The sequence below is a fragment of the Erpetoichthys calabaricus genome, chromosome 11, assembly GCF_900747795.2.
Source record: "Erpetoichthys calabaricus chromosome 11, fErpCal1.3, whole genome shotgun sequence".
Classification (NCBI taxonomy): Eukaryota; Metazoa; Chordata; class Cladistia; order Polypteriformes; family Polypteridae; genus Erpetoichthys; species Erpetoichthys calabaricus.
Genome location: NC_041404.2, coordinates 77644091 through 77663548, shown reverse-complemented (window position 1 = coordinate 77663548; position 19458 = coordinate 77644091). Strand labels below are relative to the sequence as shown.

At 40.2% G+C, this 19458-nt stretch overlaps 1 protein-coding gene across 2 annotated transcripts in view; it reads left to right on the top strand.

The window, feature by feature from the left end:
• Positions 1-13336, top strand: part of LOC114644788 (deleted in malignant brain tumors 1 protein-like) — a 40239-nt gene extending 26903 nt beyond the window's left edge. For both annotated transcript variants that reach the window (XM_028792780.2, XM_028792779.2), the window contains exons 5-6: positions 2683-3000; positions 12859-13336. In XM_028792780.2, the coding sequence (XP_028648613.1) occupies positions 2683-3000; positions 12859-12866 (326 nt within the window). In that variant the 3' untranslated portion in view covers positions 12867-13336. The remainder of the gene's footprint in view (positions 1-2682; positions 3001-12858) is intronic.
• The last annotated feature ends 6122 nt before the right edge of the window (positions 13337-19458 follow it).

Genomic DNA, 19458 nt, shown 5'->3' with positions numbered 1-19458 from the left:
TCATCCACCCCCGGGGCCCTGCCACCAAGGAGTTTTTTGACCACCTCGGTGACCTCAGTCCCAGAGATGGGAGAGCCCACCTCCGAGTCCCCAGGCTCTGCTTCCTCATTGGAAGACATGTTAGTGGGATTTAGGAGGTCTTTGAAGTACTCCCCCCACCAATCCACAACGTCCCGAGTCAAGGTTAGCATTGTACCACCCCCACCATATACATTGTTGACACTGCATTGCTTCCCCCTCCTGAGATGCCGGATGGTAGACCACAATCTCCTCGAAGCAGTCCAGAAGTCATTCTCCATGGTCTACCCAAACTCCTCCCACGCCCAAGTTTTTGCCTCAGCAACCACCGAAGCCGCATTCCGCTTGGCCTGCCAGTACCTGGTAGCTGCCTCTGGAGTTCCACAGGACAACTTTATGGCATCCCTCACCGTCGGTGTCCACCAATGGGTTCGGGGATTGCTGCCACGACAGGCACCGACCACCTTACGGCCACAGCTCCGGTCAGCCGCTTCAACAATAGAGGCACAGAACATGGCCCATTCAGACTCAATGTCCCCCACCTCCCTTGGGACGTGGTCAAAGTTCTGCCGGATGTGAGAGTTGAAGCTACTTCTGACAGGGGACTCTGCCAGAGGTTCCCAGCAGACCCTCACAACACATTTGGGCCTACCAGGCCTGACTGGCATCCTCCCCCACCATCAAAGTCAACTCACCACCAGGTGGTGATCAGTTGAAAGCTCCGCCCCTCTCTTTCCCTGAGTGTTCAGGACATGTGGCCGCAAGTCCAATGACACGACCACGAAGTCGATCATCGAACTCAGGCCTAGGGTTTTCTGCTGCCAGGTACACATATGGACACCCCTATGCCTGAACATGGTGTTCGTTATGGACAATCCGTGACAAGCACAGAAGTCCAATAACAAAACACCACTCAGGTTCAGATCGGGGGGGCCATTCCTCCCAATCATGCTCTTCCAGGTCTCAATGTTATTGCTCACGTGAGCATTGAAGTCTCCCAGCAGAACAAGGGAGTCCCCAGCAGGTGCGCCCTCTAGCACCCCATCCAGGGACTCCAAAAAGGGTGGGTACTCCAGACTGCTGTTCGGCGCATACACGCAAACATCAGTTAGGATCCATCACCCCACCCGAAGGCAGAGGGAGGCTACCCTCTTGTCTACCGGGGTGAATCCCAGTGAACAGGTTCCAAGTCGCGGGGGCAATAAGGATGCCCACACCTGCTCGGTGCCTATCACCAGGGGCAACTCCAGAGTGGTAGAGAGTCCAGCCCCTCTCAAGGAGACTAGCTGGAACCTCTCAACCTCGCACAATAGCTGAGGCTCCTTCCCCTTCAGAGAGGTGTCATTCTGCGTCACAAGAGCCAGCTTCTGTAGCCGAGGATCGGACTGCCAAGGTCCCTGCCTTCGGCCACCACCCGACTCACATTGCACTCAACCTCCTTGGCCCCTCCTACAGGTGGTGAGCCTATGGGAAGGGAGACCCACGTTGCCTCTTCAGGCTGTGCCCGGCCAAGACCCATGGGTGCAGGCCCGGCCACCAGGCGCTCGCCATCGAGCCCGACCTACAGTCCTGGCTCCAGAGGGGGGCCCCGGTGACCTGTGTCCGGGTCAGGGCAAATGCCATCCAATGTTTGTATGCATCATAGGAGGTTTTCTGAATCGCTCTTTGTCACGTCCCTTGCCTAGGACCAGTTTGCCTTGGTTGACCCTACCAGGGGCATAAAGCCCCCGACAACAGAGCTCCTAGGATCATTGGGACACGCAAACCCCTCCACTACAATAAGGTGGCGGCTCGAGGAGGGGAACCACATGATTAAAGTGGAAATTTCTAGATTAAAGTTGACATTTCGAGCTTTTTTCTCACTGTTTCCCTATTCTTTTTTTCTTTTCTCTGTACCCTAATAAGCTTTCATATGACACTCAGACGGTGGGCTACGACTCGCCTTTTCATGGCGACTTTGATATCTGACAACTTTTTTATTTCGGGCACTGTGTGACTTTGTGAGCTTGAGCTTTCAAGTTTCTCTGACACTCTATGTCACTCGATCAACTTCCTTTTGTTGTTTATACCACTGTTTAAACCAACAAATAATACATTTTTCCTTGCATCAACTTGGTATTCGCTGAAATTCTTCTATTTTTCCCATGCTTTTGCCATTGCCTTTTCACAGAACGCTGAGCTTAAGGGCTATTTATATTGATTTGCATATTCAAAGAGGCACAATTCTGGGAGGAGTTGGGGTGGGGCAGCAGGTGTATGCACGTGCATTACTTTTCACACTGACCAGGATTTATGGAGCGGAAGAAAATGGAAGTTGGCGTTCGCACAGATTTATGCATCTGGATTTTTTTGTGCGTACGCACATTTCCGCTTTTGTCCACACGCCATGTTTTAGTGTGAATTCTACGCACGCCATTATGCATGAGGCCCCTGATCTGTCTCTTCAAGGGGGTCTGAAAGGTAGCTGCCTTTTTTATATCACTTATTAGTCACAACTCCTCTCACTACCTCAGATGCTGGACAGACCTCTTCAGTGTGGTTTCCTCAGAGGTCTGTCATTACATTATCATTGTTTAAACTTGTAATAATTGCAATAATTCTGAATCCTTTTAAGAACAAGAATCTTAAATGACATCATCCATTATCTCCTTTCCTTAATATCAGGTGTCTGCACCAGCATCAGGCTTGTCAATGGGACCAACGAGTGTTCTGGGAGAGTTGAGTTGTTGCATATGGACCAATGGGGAACCGTGTGTGATGATGGATGGGATATAACTGATGCTGAAGTTGTCTGCAGACAGCTGGGCTGTGGCTATGCCATCTCTGCACCAGGGAATGCTCACTTTGGAAAAGGCAGCGGACAGATTTGGATGGATGAAACAGTTTGCAGAGGGAATGAGTCATCACTGTTGATATGTGAACATAATGGCCTGGGAAAGCATAACTGTGGTCCACAAGAAGATGCTGGGGTAATTTGTTCAGGTATATGATTTTGTTTTAACACTTGGGGCTTCTTCAACACAAAACAAATCTGCCTGTGTTCATTATTCCATGATTTCCTATGAACCTGATGTAATGAGTAGTGGACTAGGAGAGGATGCTGGGGTAATTTGTTCAGGAAAAATGTTTTTACGTTTTGCCACCTTCTCAAGGTAGAATGTGACTAGCTGTATTTAATATTGAGCGAAAATCATAAACAAAAAGCATTATTTACCATACTCCTGGACTTCTTCTTTTGTCCAAAATCTGAAGCGAAAGATATAAAACCACCAGCATTACACCCAAACTCTGATGTACTCTGAAATCAGTCCCCATAAATTCCATAGTAAGCCCTCACATATGACTCTTTATTTATCTCCTGACATTATTAGGAATAAAGTCTAAAATAACTATAACTGTGGAAATTGTAGTGTCCTGAATTGGCTCAAGGCATAAGAAAACCAAGTGGCTGCAAGATGGGGAAGAGAAAATCGGCAAATGACTAATAGCCCCTGGAATTTTTTTTACAAGAGACGTTCAAAAAGTTTCCACACTTTTTTTAACTATTTATTAAGAATTTCAAAATCAAGTTACATAACTTTTCTACATAGTTATCATTGTTTGCAATGCAATTTTCCCAGCCACATGACACTTCCAGACACAACCAATTACTCCTCCCGTCTTCACAATTTCCAACGAAAATATTAAAGTGCGGAAACTTTCTGAACGTCCCTCATATTTGTCATATTAAAGTGGATTTCATTTTATTGCAAAATGAAAATACATATGGCAATATTATGAACAATAAATGTTGAAAGCTAGTATCTCAGGTTTACAACACTACTAAGCCCACAGAAAGGTGCCCTACGGTGGTTTTGGGCCTGACTGTTTGAAGCACAGATGTGCCTTGTTGGTGTGTAAAGCTGGTGTAGCCAAAGGAAAGTGATAAAACTGTGAAGCAATTTGGAAGCAAATTATCAGAGACCAATTTGGGACTTCTTTGATCATATTCCTGTTTTAGACAAAGTAGGAGTGTTGTTGCTGGGAGTTATGGAAATATTTGACGGGCGACGAAGAAGCTAATCAAACCTTTCAAGAAAGTAAGGGAGAATGAAATTATGACAAGCCCCAGCAGTTCAAAACATCACATCTGTACTTTGGCATGCTGTGCATGCAGAGGACAAACTTGTGCGTTCAGCCATCCAATTGCTTCGAGTCAGTGAATTCCTTGGAACACTACAAACATGAAATGGTTTTAGTGCATATGTTAAAAGAGACTGGGATATCAAAACATCTTTGCCAGTCTATTTATTACTTTTAAACAGGCTCTAGAGCCTAAGTTTAAAACACCAGGATCTGCCAGAGTTAATGGGCTAATTGGGACAAAAATAAATAAAGAAACAGATACACTTAAGTAGAATGTCAGGCCAGAAGGTGACATTCCATGGAATTCAGTGTAACTTCTAACTAAGTTCCACAGAGCATAAATATCTTCATATAAACATTTTGTGATTTCTCTATCACTACATTTCTACCCAGAATCTCTCAGGGTCTTTTCCCCCCAAGTATTTCATTAAACAAGCTGGTAAGGAATTAAAGTATACCAGGGACAAAATGGTAGTGGGTTTACTGGTGTATGATGTTGTTATTTGTCTGGTCCAGTTTGTTTAAGAAATGAACTTATGTTTTCTTAACTAAATTGAAATGAAGAAAAAGAAAGCAATCTTGCCAGTACTGCAACTTTCCATAACAAGAATTTTCCACCTCAGACTTATTCTATAGCTGTCAGATTTTATTATTTGTTTATTTATTTATTTATTTTTTGGTTTAGCATTTTTAATGTCTAATTCTTGATGAGCTTCTAGAACAGGGGTCCTCAATCACAGTCCTGGAGGGCTGCAGTGGCTGCAGTTTTATGTACTAACCCGGTTGCTTAATTAGAAAGAAATTAAATTTCATGGCTTGCTAGTGCTTTAACTCTCTTCAAATGATTTGAAGGCTAAAATGGATGAGTAATTCTCAGTCCTTCACTTTTTTCTCTTCACTTTCCTTCCAAGTATTTAATTACACCCAATAGTGTATGATAAATACACACAGAGGTGTAAAGGGTAACAAGCTAAATGGAGAAATGTTGGTCTCTTTTGTCATTTGCATGTTATTGCTAATTAGGAGCATTTAAAAACCAAAAATACAGCTGTTTAAGACTAAAATAAGCAATAAGGGTTCAAAATCTTAATGAGCGAGACAACTAACGTGAAGCAGAAGTGTCACTTGAGCAATAAGTGCTTTTATTAAGCAGTTGGGTTGGAGCAAAAACCTACAGCACTGCGGCCCTCCAGGACCGTGATTGAGGACCTCTGTTCTAGAATATGGTGAAGGCTACAAATTCCAGAGAATAAACTGCCTGACTCATACTCTGCAACTCACACTGAAAGATTAAATGAAAGATTCAAAATCGTTGGGTAGCTCTCAGTATAGCCTGTACTCTTCCTGTGACTGTTGTAAGTGCAGAGAGAGGCTTTTCAGAGTTCAAATTGATAGAGATGTATTTGAGATCTTCCTTGGGTCAGGAAATGTTGAGTGGACAAGCAATAACTAGAATCAACACCAAAGCCGGGAGAGAAAAATCTTATGCTGATGTTATTACTAATTTTGGCTCCAGAAAAGGCAGAAAACACAATCTAAAAACTGTCAGAGGACATACATAAGGTTGGGAGTTATGCCATTATAAGGCATAATTATTACTGTGCCATTTATTTGACAACTTTTGTTTGTCAGTATTTAATTAATGTGTCATTTAATTAGCACTTTACTGATTGGTGTTTTGAACAGTGGTTTATATACTTTAAATGTTGTTCCTGTAGTCTAATGTGACTTCTTAGTACACTGAAATCATGGTTTTATTTTGTGGATTAGCACTGGGAGGCCCGATTCAAAATTTGTTTAGGGCTGCATACACTTTCATCCCTGGTATTCACTGGAAGACCCTAAAGTGGAAAATATGGTTTTAGTAACGGAGTGTACTGTAAATATTCAGGAAAAAATGCTGGGGTAATTTTAAATGTTCTGGACTTCAAAGCAAAATTTGACTGACTCTAATGTATTAACTGAAATTCTGAATAAACAGCATTATTTAACATCACATAGATGGAAAGCTAGGATGCTTACTGACTGTTGTGATGTGAAATTTTGCATACAACTTGATAAATATTTTGTATGTCTTTATTTGTAACTTAGGCAAAGCAATGTAATATTAGTGTTACATTAGTGAGAAGCCCCCCCCCTTTAAGGAATGGGATTTTTTGAATTTTACGGCAGGGTTGGGGGGGAAGTGCCTCAAACAAGTTTGGTAAGAGTTTGGTAAGTGTTTCTCTGCTAAAGTCTCTGTCAACCCCCAACACAAAGCCAGGCTGCCTAACTGCCAAGCTTTACCTTAACATATTGTTTGGGGGGCAGGTGTGAAGATGTTCCATCCCCACATTGGTCTGAAGTATGGCTGTTTGGAACTGGCTTGTATCAGAAGCCTTTAAGTACCATGATGCCCTATTGGCTCTAGGGGTGGGACAGAAAACCTATAAATTTGCCTGCTTTACCTCACCCTTTCTCTCTCTTACCAAATGATGAAAGACCATCTCACACCATGAACTGAAAAGGACAACACAATGAAGAGCACAGCTCGGTAGCCATATTGAGACAGGCATGAGGCCTGTTCTGAAGAAAGCTGACCACAAAATGATGCCTTAACTAGAGACATTTTAAGTAACTAACAAGTCTGTGTGCCACCTGAAACTACACATCAGCATTTATCAGGTTGTATGGTTGCCAATAATCAAATGTACTTTGCATATTGTTATTATTTATGAATATTATCAATAATACATTGTTTAAATTGTAACGTAACTCCTGCTTGTCTTTTACTACACCTAATTGCCTGAGGTTATAAATGTTGAAGGGAAGGTAGGGGGAAGTTATATACTATAGCACCTTATAAACAGTGGTAAGTCTGTGAGATTTGAGACATTCTGACAAAGGCTACATATTAATAATACAAAAGGGGAAAGTAGAGCAATATAGAGTACAATCCCCGACCCATGGCCGGTTGCCGTTTTGGCCAGTTAATCTGACGCATACCTATTTTCATGTAGAAAAATATTTCTAAGGTATGTACTGTACCTCTTTGACGTTCCTGAAGAAACCATATCCACAAGGCTTCATCCACGATTTCGCACACAGGTTTTTTTCTCATACAACGTTTGGACAGTGTGGTGTAGTGGGTCCACAGCTCAAGTCAAAAAGGCCACTTTTTAAATAAATAATCGCCGTGAGTATGTGTGGCTGATCGGTTCCCGGGGAATTCGTGATGTGGGCGATCCTAGCTTAAGTGCACAGGTGAGGAGTCGTCCGCATCTGTAATTGTTCCCGGGAACTGCTAATTGCCATATCTGATCCACGTCCCCATGATAAACAGAAGCATGAGGCGGTGAGGGAGAGAACAGAAAAGAAGGTTAATGGAGAAGGAATCAGATAGAGGAAAGCCAGTGCAGGAGAGTGAGGGAGCAAGCGAGAAAAAGCAGATTCAAAGGAGCAAAGGCAGGCAGCTGGGAGGTGAACCTCTGCAGATGAGTGTTTGGCTAACGCTCGGTGGGGCTGAAGAAAGCGGTCGCTCCAGCTGAGCGATCACGAAGCTGGAGTCACCGGTATTGAAGACAACTGGCCGTCGAAAGGCAGCGGCAGTCGTGGAGACTTTGGGCTGGTTTAGCCCCAGCGTGAGTACCCTGGCCATTGGGGAAAGGACCCAAGTGTCGGTCCGGATGGAGCCCGACTTAGCCAGGGATCGGAGGGCTACCGGACCTGTGTGGAAGGCAGCTGCACCTGCAGGTAGGGTGACTCCCCTGTTGCGAAGCCCAATGGGAGAAGCAGGGGAGCCGCCAGGTAGAAAGAAGAAGGCACCGTGGAAAATTCATTAAGGAATACAGTAATCCCTCGCTGTATCACGCTTCGCCTTTTGTGGCTTCACTCTATTGCGGATTTTATATGTAAGCATATTTAAATATATATCATGGATTTTTTGCTGGTTCGCGGATTTCTGCGGACAATGGGTCTTTTAATTTCTTGTACATGCTTCCTCAGTTGGTTTGCCCAGTTGATTTCATACAAGGGACGCTATTGGCAGATGGCTGAGAAGCTACCCAACTTACTTTTCTCTGTCTCTCTTGTACTGACTTTCTCTGATCCTGACGTAGGGGGTGTGAGCAGGGTGGCTGTTCGCACACCTAGACGATACGGACGCTAGTCTAAAAATGCTGAAAGATTATCTTCACGTTACTATCTTTTGTGCAGCTGCTTCCTGAAACGACATGCTGCTTGATGCTTCGCATACTTAAAAGCTCGAAGGGCACGTATTGATTTTTGATTGAAAAACAAACTCTGTCTCTCTCTCTCTCTCTCTCTGCTCCTGACGGAGGGGGTGTGAGCTGCCGCCTTCAACAGCTTTGTGCCGCGGTGCTTCGCATACTTAAAAGCCAAACAGCCCTATTGATTTGTTTGCTTTTCTCTATCTCTGTGACAATATTTGCTCCTGACAAGCACTCCTTTGAAGAGGAAGATATGTTTGCATTCTTTTCATTGTGAGACAGAACTGTCATCTCTGTCTTGTCATGGAGCACAGTTTAAACTTTTGAAAAAGAGACAAATGTTTGTTTGCAGTGTTTGAATAACGTTCCTGTCTCTCTACAACCTCCTGTGTTTCTGCGCAAATCTGTGACCCAAGCATGACAATATAAAAATAACCATATAAACATATGGTTTCTACTTCGCGGATTTTCTTATTTCGCGGGTGGCTCTGGAACGCAACCCCTGCGATGGAGGAGGGATTACTGTATGTACGCGGAAATCACTCTGAGCGTAGGAGCCCTCTCACCTTCCAGGAAAGAAGGAAGTGCATATATATAATATAAAGAAGAACTCAGGATTAAAATAATTTTTTTTTATTTTATTTTATTTTAACAGGCTGGTTAATCCATTGGCCAGTTAATGCGAGGCCAGTTAACAGGGATTGTACTGTAATACTATACCAAGACAAAACATTGACATATAGGGCTGATGCCCTATCAAAAGCTTACCTGTGAACAAAGAAATAAACCAAAATTTTTGTTTTGATTATTGATTAAAGTTAATGTAGCATTGATTACTAATAAACCCTTGAATCTCACTCAGCTTTCCTAAGAATTATTGTGCATGAGGTATATGCCATTCAATAACATTAACCAGCAGGGCACGATAATCAGAACTCTCTACTTGTTGTTGTTGTTAAAATGCTGTAGCATCATCATTCACTACACCTCCTGGAACATCAACTGAGGGATATTGTGGCAGAAGTACATATACTGAAAATATTTATACTGGAAAAACTCCCATTTCTGGCTCTCACAATCAAACAAACAGGAACATAAGATGCACAAACAACATGGCATTAAGTAAATTTTAAAAATTCAATGATAAAGAAAATGACTAAAAGTGAAAACTACAGTCATAAATGAATTTCCCAAGTATAAAAACTTCAAACTAGACAAAATCACTTACAAAAAAGTGAACATATACAACAAGGGCTTCTCTATTACCCTGACACATCTGAAGAGAAAGATACAAAAGCCTTTTGTTAAACCCAAAACCTTCCCATAATGTACAGCATTATTTATAAATGGCAACCTAGGGTTCCTATTGGCATACAGAGCTGATATGCTATTTGAGAGGCTTATCCATATATAAGCTGTTCAGTGATACTGATCAAAATTCAACTCACATTTATTAATAAATCATTGAAGTGCATTTGAGTCCCCCAAGAAGAATTTTCGATGAACAATTTGTGGCTCCATAACACTAGCAGTCGGGGCACGAGAGTCAGCATCCTCTCCCTGTCATCGTTTTTGCTGTTGTTGTAATGCTGTGACTTGGTTAATCAGCTGTTGAACGGTAATGGTGAACTTATTGACTTGTTCTCTCAAAAACTCTTGTTCCTCTTTGTGACAAGTAATTTCTGCAACAAAATGAATCATCTTGAAGACCCTCCTTATCACTTGATATTTTATTAAACAATTAAGATCGTGCCCAAGGATTACTGCAAGAAAATGCATATCCAGAAGACGTGGTCAGAAATGGCAAGGTTCAAGCCAGAGACACAAACTAATATGGCAAATATAACCAAAAGGCACAGTAAAATAAAAGGTCTGGAAAAACAGTGTGAGTCAAAATCTAAAATGAAATGTAATGATTAGGTCTACTTGGGGAAAATAAGCTAAAGTATTTCTAAAAATGTAGCTGTTTATAATATCCACCAAAGGTTACTGAAGCTACCACAAGCCCCCCATTTATACCACAACTACCAGTGATGTCACTAATTCTGGCGAAAGGAAAGCAGATAACCCACCAAAAACACGTCATGAAGTAAATAATACAAAAAAAAATGACAATAAAGATAAACAAAACCCACAAAATGAAAACAGAAGGTCAGAAATGAATTCATCAAGTACAGTATAAAAACACGCAACTAGAAAAAAAATAATCATAAATACAAGGCAGATAATCTACAAAGGCATGGTTATGGCTTATTGTCCTGGCTTTCTCTGCTGCACTACATCTGAAGAGAAACATACAAAAGCAGCTGCATTGTGCTCAAATCATTCTATTGATATGCCCTTTATATCAGCCCCCATAAAACACATGCTAAAATATATTACCCTACTTTCCCCTTTTGTATTATTAATATGTAGCCTTTGTCAGAATGCCTCAAATCTCACAGACTTACCACTGTTTATAAGGTACTGTACCATATAACTTCTCCCCACCTTCCCTTCTACATGTATAACCTCAGACAATTAGGTGTAGTAAAAGACAAGCAGGAGTTATGTTACACTTTAAATAATGTATTATTCACAATATTCATAAATAATAACAATAAGCAAAGTACATTTGAATATTGGCAACCATACAGCCTGATAAATGCTGATGTGTAGTTTCAGGCGGCACACAGACCTGGTAGTTACTTTAAATGTCTCTAGTTAAGGCATCATTTTTGGTCAGCTTTCTTCAGGACAGGCCGCATGCCTGTCTCAATATGGCTGCCGAGCTGTGTTCTTCATTGTGTTGTCTTTTTCAGTTAATGGTGTGTGTGATGGTCTTTCATCAGTTGGCCAGAGAGAGAGTGAGGGGTAAAGCAAGCAAATTTATAGATTCTCCGTCATCACCCTACAGCCAATAGGGCATCATGGTACTTAAAGGCTTCTGATACAAGCCAATTCCAAACAGCCATACTTCAGACCGATGGGGCATAGAATACCTTCACACCTACCCCCAAAAAACATTTGTTAAGGTGAAGCTTGCCAGCTAGATAGTTGGCCTTCATGCAGGGGTTGATTGAGAAAGCCCTACAGAGAATCACTTGCCAAACTTGTTTGGGGCACTTCCCCCAACCGTATCGTAAAATTACAAAGAGACTTAGTCCTAAAAGGGGATAGGGGTACTTAACCATACAAATAAAGACATACAAAATATTTTTCAACTTATATGCAAAATTTCACACCACAACAATCACATTACAGTGATATGGGGTGGGATATATTAAGCATAAAGTGCACAGTCAGGTTTTGAAAGTGACATGTTGAAAGCAGGAAAAATGGGCAAGTATAAGGATTTTAGCGACCAAATTGTGATAGCTAGACAACTGGGTCTGAACACCTCCAAAATGGCAGGTCTTGTGTGGTGTACCCAGTATGCAGTGTCCAAGGAAGAGCAACTGGTGACAGGGTCATGTGCGCCCAAGTCTCATAGAGTGAGTGCACTTGGGAAGTGAATGCACTTCTGGCACCAATATAGTAATGTACAGTGCTTGCCAGCACTGACCCATTGAATTTTTGCTGATTTCATTTCTCTATCCATAGAACAACTACTCACTTTAGCCATAATAGAATGGGAATCATGTGGACAGTGGCAGGTGCTGCCTATTTATAGACTCCCTTGCAGACATCTGTTATTTGAGTATGGAATGCCAGTTCATAGTGCTTTTGCCGACTCAACGCTGAAGTCATCCCCTGCTGATGTAACAGTTAGTGCCGTTACAGTATTTTAGTCCTCTGCTTCCCTTTTTATCAACTTCTGTAATGGCTTGTATAGATTTTATTACTTGTATAAGCTGTAATTCATCATGTATACAATTAAAACAAATTCTCTTACACATGATGCTGTGAATTGTACTATTGTACACTTTGCATTTTTTGGCAAAATGTTCAGCTAACACAACTTTTTCACAATTTTAATAAGTGCTGGTATATTTATCTCTTTTTTTGTTGCACTATGGAATTTTCCACCAATTGTACATCTGTGATAGTAATGTGCTTACATTATGCTGGGCTATTCCTTCACTGTGCAAATATGTCCACCCTAGAATTATGCGTGCATCACATCTTAAAGCTGCCAATCTTCATATTTTATGTGTGCCAACTTTTAAAGTTTTTAGCTACATGTACTTTGGGGTAACTATAATAAATGCTTTGCCTTTACTGAAAGCACACGTTCTTTTAATTGGCACCTGCAGTGCAATTAATGAGAGAATCACAATAGACTCCTCTTCTCCTGTTCCTGCCACTGGGTAGTTTGACGTCTGTCATTGCACAGTTATGACTGGATTTCAAGGTTCAAAGTTTTTAGCTCTAAGTTTTTTTTTCTCTTCTTAAAGCTTCATATTCATGATTGACAAAAGTTAAGCATCCTTCATTTTGTTGTTTCCTTCTGGCTTGCTGTCAGTCATATCTACAAAATGATTGCAACAATATAAGATTTAATTTCTTTTTGGTTTTTATTTTCTAGGATCATAAGGAAAATGATGAAGGAATTTTAATGCTGAGCAATGCCTACCTTACTTCTTCATTGATTATATACTGCACCTCCTTCCTAAAGATTTTCATATCAAATCTGAAAATTCCAAGTATCATTGAATTATCCAGTCTTAAATTTTGTGATTCTGTTTTGACTAATTCATTTAATAGAAAAGTTTTTATTTCTGCTGTGTTTCATGCAAAATGCTAAAGAATAAAGTGTATCACATATTTGCAACTTGTAGCAAAGCTCAGTTTTTCCAGGTAACCCATAAAGTGCTCTAGTAATTAAAAAGTCATTATGGATGGGAGTGGTGAAAATATTTTGCCAGATAATATAATTTATTAATGTTGATTTTACATTCTCTAGGTTTCTTTTCATTAGTGGAAGAGTGGCACGTATTTGTGCTTTGAGAACTATGAATTGTGCAAACATTACTTTTAATTAAACCCATGCCCATCACATAATATTACAATGTTCTGATTTTTCTTCTTTGTTAGGTAAAGGGGGTTTAGTGGCACACTGGTCAGTGCTCCCGACTCATAGCTACAGCTATTATCAAGCTAACATTTTTGGAGTTCTTCAAAGTCCTTTCTAAAATAGTGTAAATATCAGCTGCTGTCTTTAAATTGGCCCTCAATGAAGAAAACAAAGTGTAGTTTGATTAACCTGTGTCTTGTCCAGGCTTCACTCCCGTCCTTGCCTTTGCACAACCTTTAAATGAGGAGTTTGGAAAATAGCTAGATGGAAGAATGATCAGATTAGAATGGCCCTTTCCACTTTGCCAGTCATGTCACCTGTTGTTACTATTTTCTGACATTGTTACTTTCATGTATCACATACGGCTAGGGACCCTGCCTGGCCAGGACGCCAGCTGGATAGAAGGACGGGGAGACAGAGCATGGTTAGGGCATTATCTTCCCTGGATACGCTAGTGGGCATCCCCACTGGGTTGCTGGGACGACCTGGATTCTCACAGAGCATTCTGGGAGTTGGAGTTCACTGCGGCCTTGTTGGGTTCCAAGAATGCCACCAGGGGGAGCTGTAGAAACAGCAGAGCCTGTTGTGGGATACAATATCTGTAGATTTTTGTCTATATTTTCATTTTATTTTGCTCAAGACAACATTAGATGAACTTAAAAACAGGACACATTAAAGCATATTCTCTTCCCAATTGTACTTCAGTTTTAAAACAGCTGTTCATACAAATGTAACCCAGGCTAGGTTTAAAAGAAATAAAAAAAGGGAATACCCGAATGCGATGTTGGTGTTAATAAAGTTTATTGAAAGAATAGGGATACAAGTTGTGGGGGTTGGGTAAGGTTGAGTATATATGTAGGTGTCCTCGGATTGGCTGGGGGAAGACCGCTGTTGTAAGATAGTTAAACAGGAGATGTAAGATAGTTCATAGAGTCGAGGTATGAACAGGAGAAGACGGGAGTGGTGAGAAAGAAAGAGAAGAAAGAGAGTTTCAGGCAAAATACTGAAACCAGAAGAGAGTTTCAGGCAAAACGCCGAAATCAGAAGAAAGAGAGTTTCAGGCAAAATGTCGAAACCAGAAGAGAGAGAGTTTCAGGCAGCATGCTGAAACAAGACGGACAGAAAGAACGAGAAAGAGTCACTGTTGAGGCAGCACGCCAAAACAAGACGGAAAGAAAGAGAAAAGAGAGGTGCTGTTGAGGCAAAACGCCGAAACAAGACGGTGAGAAAAGAAGAGGAACTAAATGTAGCAAACGGCTAAAACAAAAAAGAGTTGGTGGATAAAGGGAAAGACGACAGGCAGGACACAAGTGCAGAAATGGCGATCAGTGAGTAAAGAAGGTGTTTAAGAAAGAGGGAGACGGGAGGCCCAAAGGAAGCACCCTAGTATAAGGAGGAAGATATAAAACAAGGTCTGTGTTTTTTTTGTTTGTTTGTTTTAAAGTGGCTTGAATAAACTTTCAAGTGAAGGGGCCAGTTTCTGTTTTTTGTTTGTTTGGCCACTACACACCCGAGCTACAATTGGGGCCCCCAACAGAGTGAGTAATATTCACTGACTGTGGAAATAAGTCCGGGTGAGCTCACCAATAGTAGTTTCGGACCCATGATATATGTATGTATAGTTATAAATAAGTTATTGTTTGTGTTTTATGTATAGTGTATATATGTAACTTATCAAGTTTGGAAAACTGTTCATGTTACAATTTAGTAAAGAGAGTTTTTTTTTCTATATTTGAGTAACAGTATATTGATTATATATTATAGGGCTGAAGGTGGGGGATAGTGTACCCACCAACAATAGAGGTGGCGACACCATTATAAAGAGCTCAGGGCTTTGCATACTGAAAAAGGAAGGGTGGTGCAAGGGGGTTACACAAAAAAAGGAAGACATGGTGATGCCTCAGGCTATCAATTACTTCATAACCTGAGAAAGGATGGGCATCTGGGACAACAAGTTGCTAAATGGGCTTACAGCCTGGGAAAGGAAGACGTGCTAGTAAGTAATAAGACATCAAAAAGTTTTATTGTTTGGGGAAATGGTACGAGTGAATTAATTTATCATATTAACAATCGGAATATCTAACAATCACATCTTGCGAAACCCCCCAGTAAAATTTTATAATAAATATGCCTTGTCTGAAGAGCAATATAAGGGAAGAAGAATGAGAAGAAGAAAACAACCAGCAACATGCTTCTGTTACCATCTGATAGTTTGCAAAGCATCTCATGAACAACTACGAGTGCTAGATCAGAAGCTGCCTAAGACATTCATCCTTGTCATCTTTTAACTTTTTGTAAGCTTGTTCTAAAGACTACATATATCCAAACTTTGCTATCCACATTTTCTTTTATGCTTTTCTCTACTGGTATTAATATTCCTGTAATAAATACCACGCTGCTTTTAACTTTCTATGCTTTGTCTTCATGTCTATAGTGATTGAAGTAATAAGGTAGATTTCTTTGAGCACCTGGTGCAGCCGGAAGTTTGCCATTTCCTCTGTGCTGCGAGGTTTATTAAGGCTGTGGGTGTGAGTTCCACGTAAAGTAAGGCATACTTGGCCTGTAGTCAAGTATGCTGAGCCTTTGTATGTTTGAATATATTCTTGGAGATCAAAAGTAATATTTAGGTGTGAGATATATTTAAAGCATTGTATGTTGTTTGTGCCGCTAATAAGTAAGTCTCTTGAAGTGCTGAGAGAGTGACAGGCTGTGTTATTCCTAAGGTGTACTTGTGTGGTTTAAAGTGCTAGTGGTTAATCAGCTGTGCGTGTGTCATTCATAGGGCACTGTTGTTGTTAGGGTCTGTGTGTATGCGTATAGTTATGTATGTAATAATCTTAAAATGCAATAGTAGACCAACCTGATGAGTTCACTTACCCCTAGATAAAGGGTAAGTTGAGGGAAATATTGCGATAATACACAGCCCTTTATGGCAGGAATGCAGCCACACCCAGAAGTGCTGCCGGAAGGAGATCATTGGACACCTGAAATACTTCCGGGTGTTCTAGTAAAGGAGACTGCTGCCACTACTCCAGGAGCCAGAATCAGGAGGGAGAAGACAAAACTTGAAAGAAGAGGAGTAGTGGCGAAGAGGAATGAGAAAGAGAGAGAGAAATAAGAAGACAAAGCACTGTGTTTCATGTGCTTACTATACTGTGCTGCTGTAGGAAGCAAGGGAGAAGCACTTCAACTGTAAAATAAACGTATGGTATGCTGAAACTTATGTCCGGGTGTCTGTCTGAGCCAGGTTTGGGCAGCTGATGCGACCCCTGCAACCCACATATGTTGTGATGTCACTTTCATAGTATATTTGAAATTGCTCCCAGAGTTTAAATGATACACTCTGAATATAAATAAATAAATAATATGTTGTCTAGTCTTGTGTCATCATTTTAATCATTTTAATTGCAAGTCATAGTTATGAAGTATTTCACAAAAATAAAATTAGCAACACAAGAAAACATTGTACAGTAACAATCATAATTTTAATACTATGAACTCATTGGAACAGTTTTACAGGCATTATTTTTTGTTTTAAGCTCCATTTTTTTTATTATAAAATACAGTATTTTCTTTCTGTTTATGATGTTTCCATGCTACCATTTTTTTTTCCTTTCTGGTAGCAATCGCTGCCATTTTGTATCTCTCGCTAGTGGCTGTGAATATTTCTGTTGATAGTATTGGCACGATATTGTAGTTATATGATTGTCAAGTCAATCTCATATCCCAGAGACTATTTAAAGATGGCAACGTGCTGTTCCTATTAACCAAGTTTCTGGATTCTTTATTAAAAATTAACTTAATGTGGTATTAGATCTTTATGGAAAAGATTGCAGGGCAGTTAGTAATCTTTTCAACTTTGTCCTCTGACCTTCGATTTTAGTTTAAGTTATGCTTTGACAGTTGTGCCATCTGCCTGTATCATGGATATTCTTTGTTTTGCTCCATTTGCTCTCTTATTTCTCAATCTACTAATTGCTTTCAGTCCATTAGGAGGAGCATGCTCCCTGGTCATAACTGTAACTACATCTGTGAAAGATTAAGGAGAGATCTTATGTTTGCACATACAGATGTTTCCTTAATTAACTCAAAATCACATGAAAGCATTTCACCAGAACTGGCTATTTATTTTAGCAAACACCGTCTATTTCTGTTGACTTAGCATAACCTCACAAGATTCAGCCAGGTACATAGGTTCATGTATCAACAGTTCTATGATTAATTATAACCTTTGTAAGAAATGAACCCTGAATCAGGTTCCATCAGCAGAGGATAAAAGCAGAACCAAGTAGTTAAATCAGAGATTTCATGAAGTGATATAATAAAACCACAGTTCAGTGACATATGAAAAGGTAATAATATTGAAGGCTTCAATTCCAAAATGACAAACTGATTAGTTCAGCAGTAGTGGTGGGTCTAGAATTTTTTTTTTTAATTCATTTTATTGTAATCATTCATACAAATCGATCAATTTTTAAAGAAAATTGGATTGAAAAACAAGTCGACCCCCACCCCTGAGAGAGAGAGCATGGCCAATGGGGTAAAACTTAAGGCTTGTAAACATACCTAAATTGATGAGTTTAATAGGCCAATAGAGATGAATGCAGAAGAAAAAGAAATGCGGAGATAATTGCTTCCTCTGTGCTTTAAGAGCTTATTCTAAAATTTTATTGATTATATCCTACCAGGTTTTAAAAAAATTCTGTACAGATCCTCTAACTGAATATTTGATTTTTTCCAATTTCAAATAGTATAAAACATCGGTTAGCCACTGCTTAAAAGAGGAGATGTTAGGATTCTTCCAGTTTACCAAAATAAGTCTGTGTGCCAAAAGTGTAGTGAATGCAATCACAGTTTCCTTCAGTCCTTCTCCACTTTAAACCCATCTGGAAGAACACCAAACACAGCTGTTAATGGGTTAGGAGGGAATGTGACACCAAGGCTGTCTGAAAGGCACTTAAAATTTTTGGTCCAAAATAATGTTAATTTGGTGCAGGCCCAAAACATGTGACCCAGTGAGACTGGGACTTGATTGCAGCGTTCGCAGGTTGGATCTTGCCCTGGAAACATTTTGGACAGTTTCAGGCAAGACAGATGTGCTCAATATATAACTTTGAGTTGAATAATTGTATGCTTTGCACAAATGGAGCTTGAGTGAAGTCTCTGCATTGCTACTTTCCACTCCCTTTCTGATATATTGATTAAGAGATCTTTTTCCCATTGTCCTCTTGGATCTTTGAAAGGGAAGGACTGTAAAATAATTTTATATATTGTAGAGATCGTGTCTAACTCCTTGAAATTGAGCAATAATTTTTTCGAGCATGGACAAGGGTGCAAGATGAGGAAAATCGGGCAGGTTCTGTTTAACAAAGTTCCTAATTTGAAGATAGTGAAAGAAATGTGTAGCTGGAAAGTTAAATTTGGAATGTAATTGTTCGTAGGATGCAAAGATATTGTCTATATAAAGATCTCTAAGCATTTTAAAGGCAAATTTTTTCCAGATATTAAAAATTGCATATGTTTGCAAGGGTTGAAAGAGGTGGTTCTCTTGCAGAGGTGCCACAGATAAAAGCTTCTCCATCTTAAAATGCTTTCTACATTGGTTCCATATTCTGAGTGAGTTAAGCACAATTGGGTTATTAGCATATTGCCGATACCTTGCATTTATTGGGGCACAAAGCAGGGAATATAAAGAAGTACTACAGGATTTTACTTCTATTGCAGGCCAAGCCTGTGTATGTTCATCTATTTGTGTCCAGGTTTTTATAGCTTGAATGTTTGCTGCCCAGTAATAAAACTGAAAGTTAGGTAGAGCCATGCCACCTTCTGCCTTAGGTCTTTGTAGGGTTGCTCTTTGGATACGTGGATGATTTGAGTTCCAAATAAATGAGGTTATTGTTGAATCTAATTGCTTAAAAAATGATTTATTGATGTATATTGGAATGTTTTGAAATAAAAAAAGAAGCTTAGGAAGAATATTCATCTTAACAATGTTAATTCTTCCAGCTAGAGTGAGATGAAGGGTTGACCATCTATGCAAGTCTTGCTTAATTTTTTCCATACAGACGGCAAAATTTTGTTGATAAAGAGCTTTGTGTTTACTTGTGATGT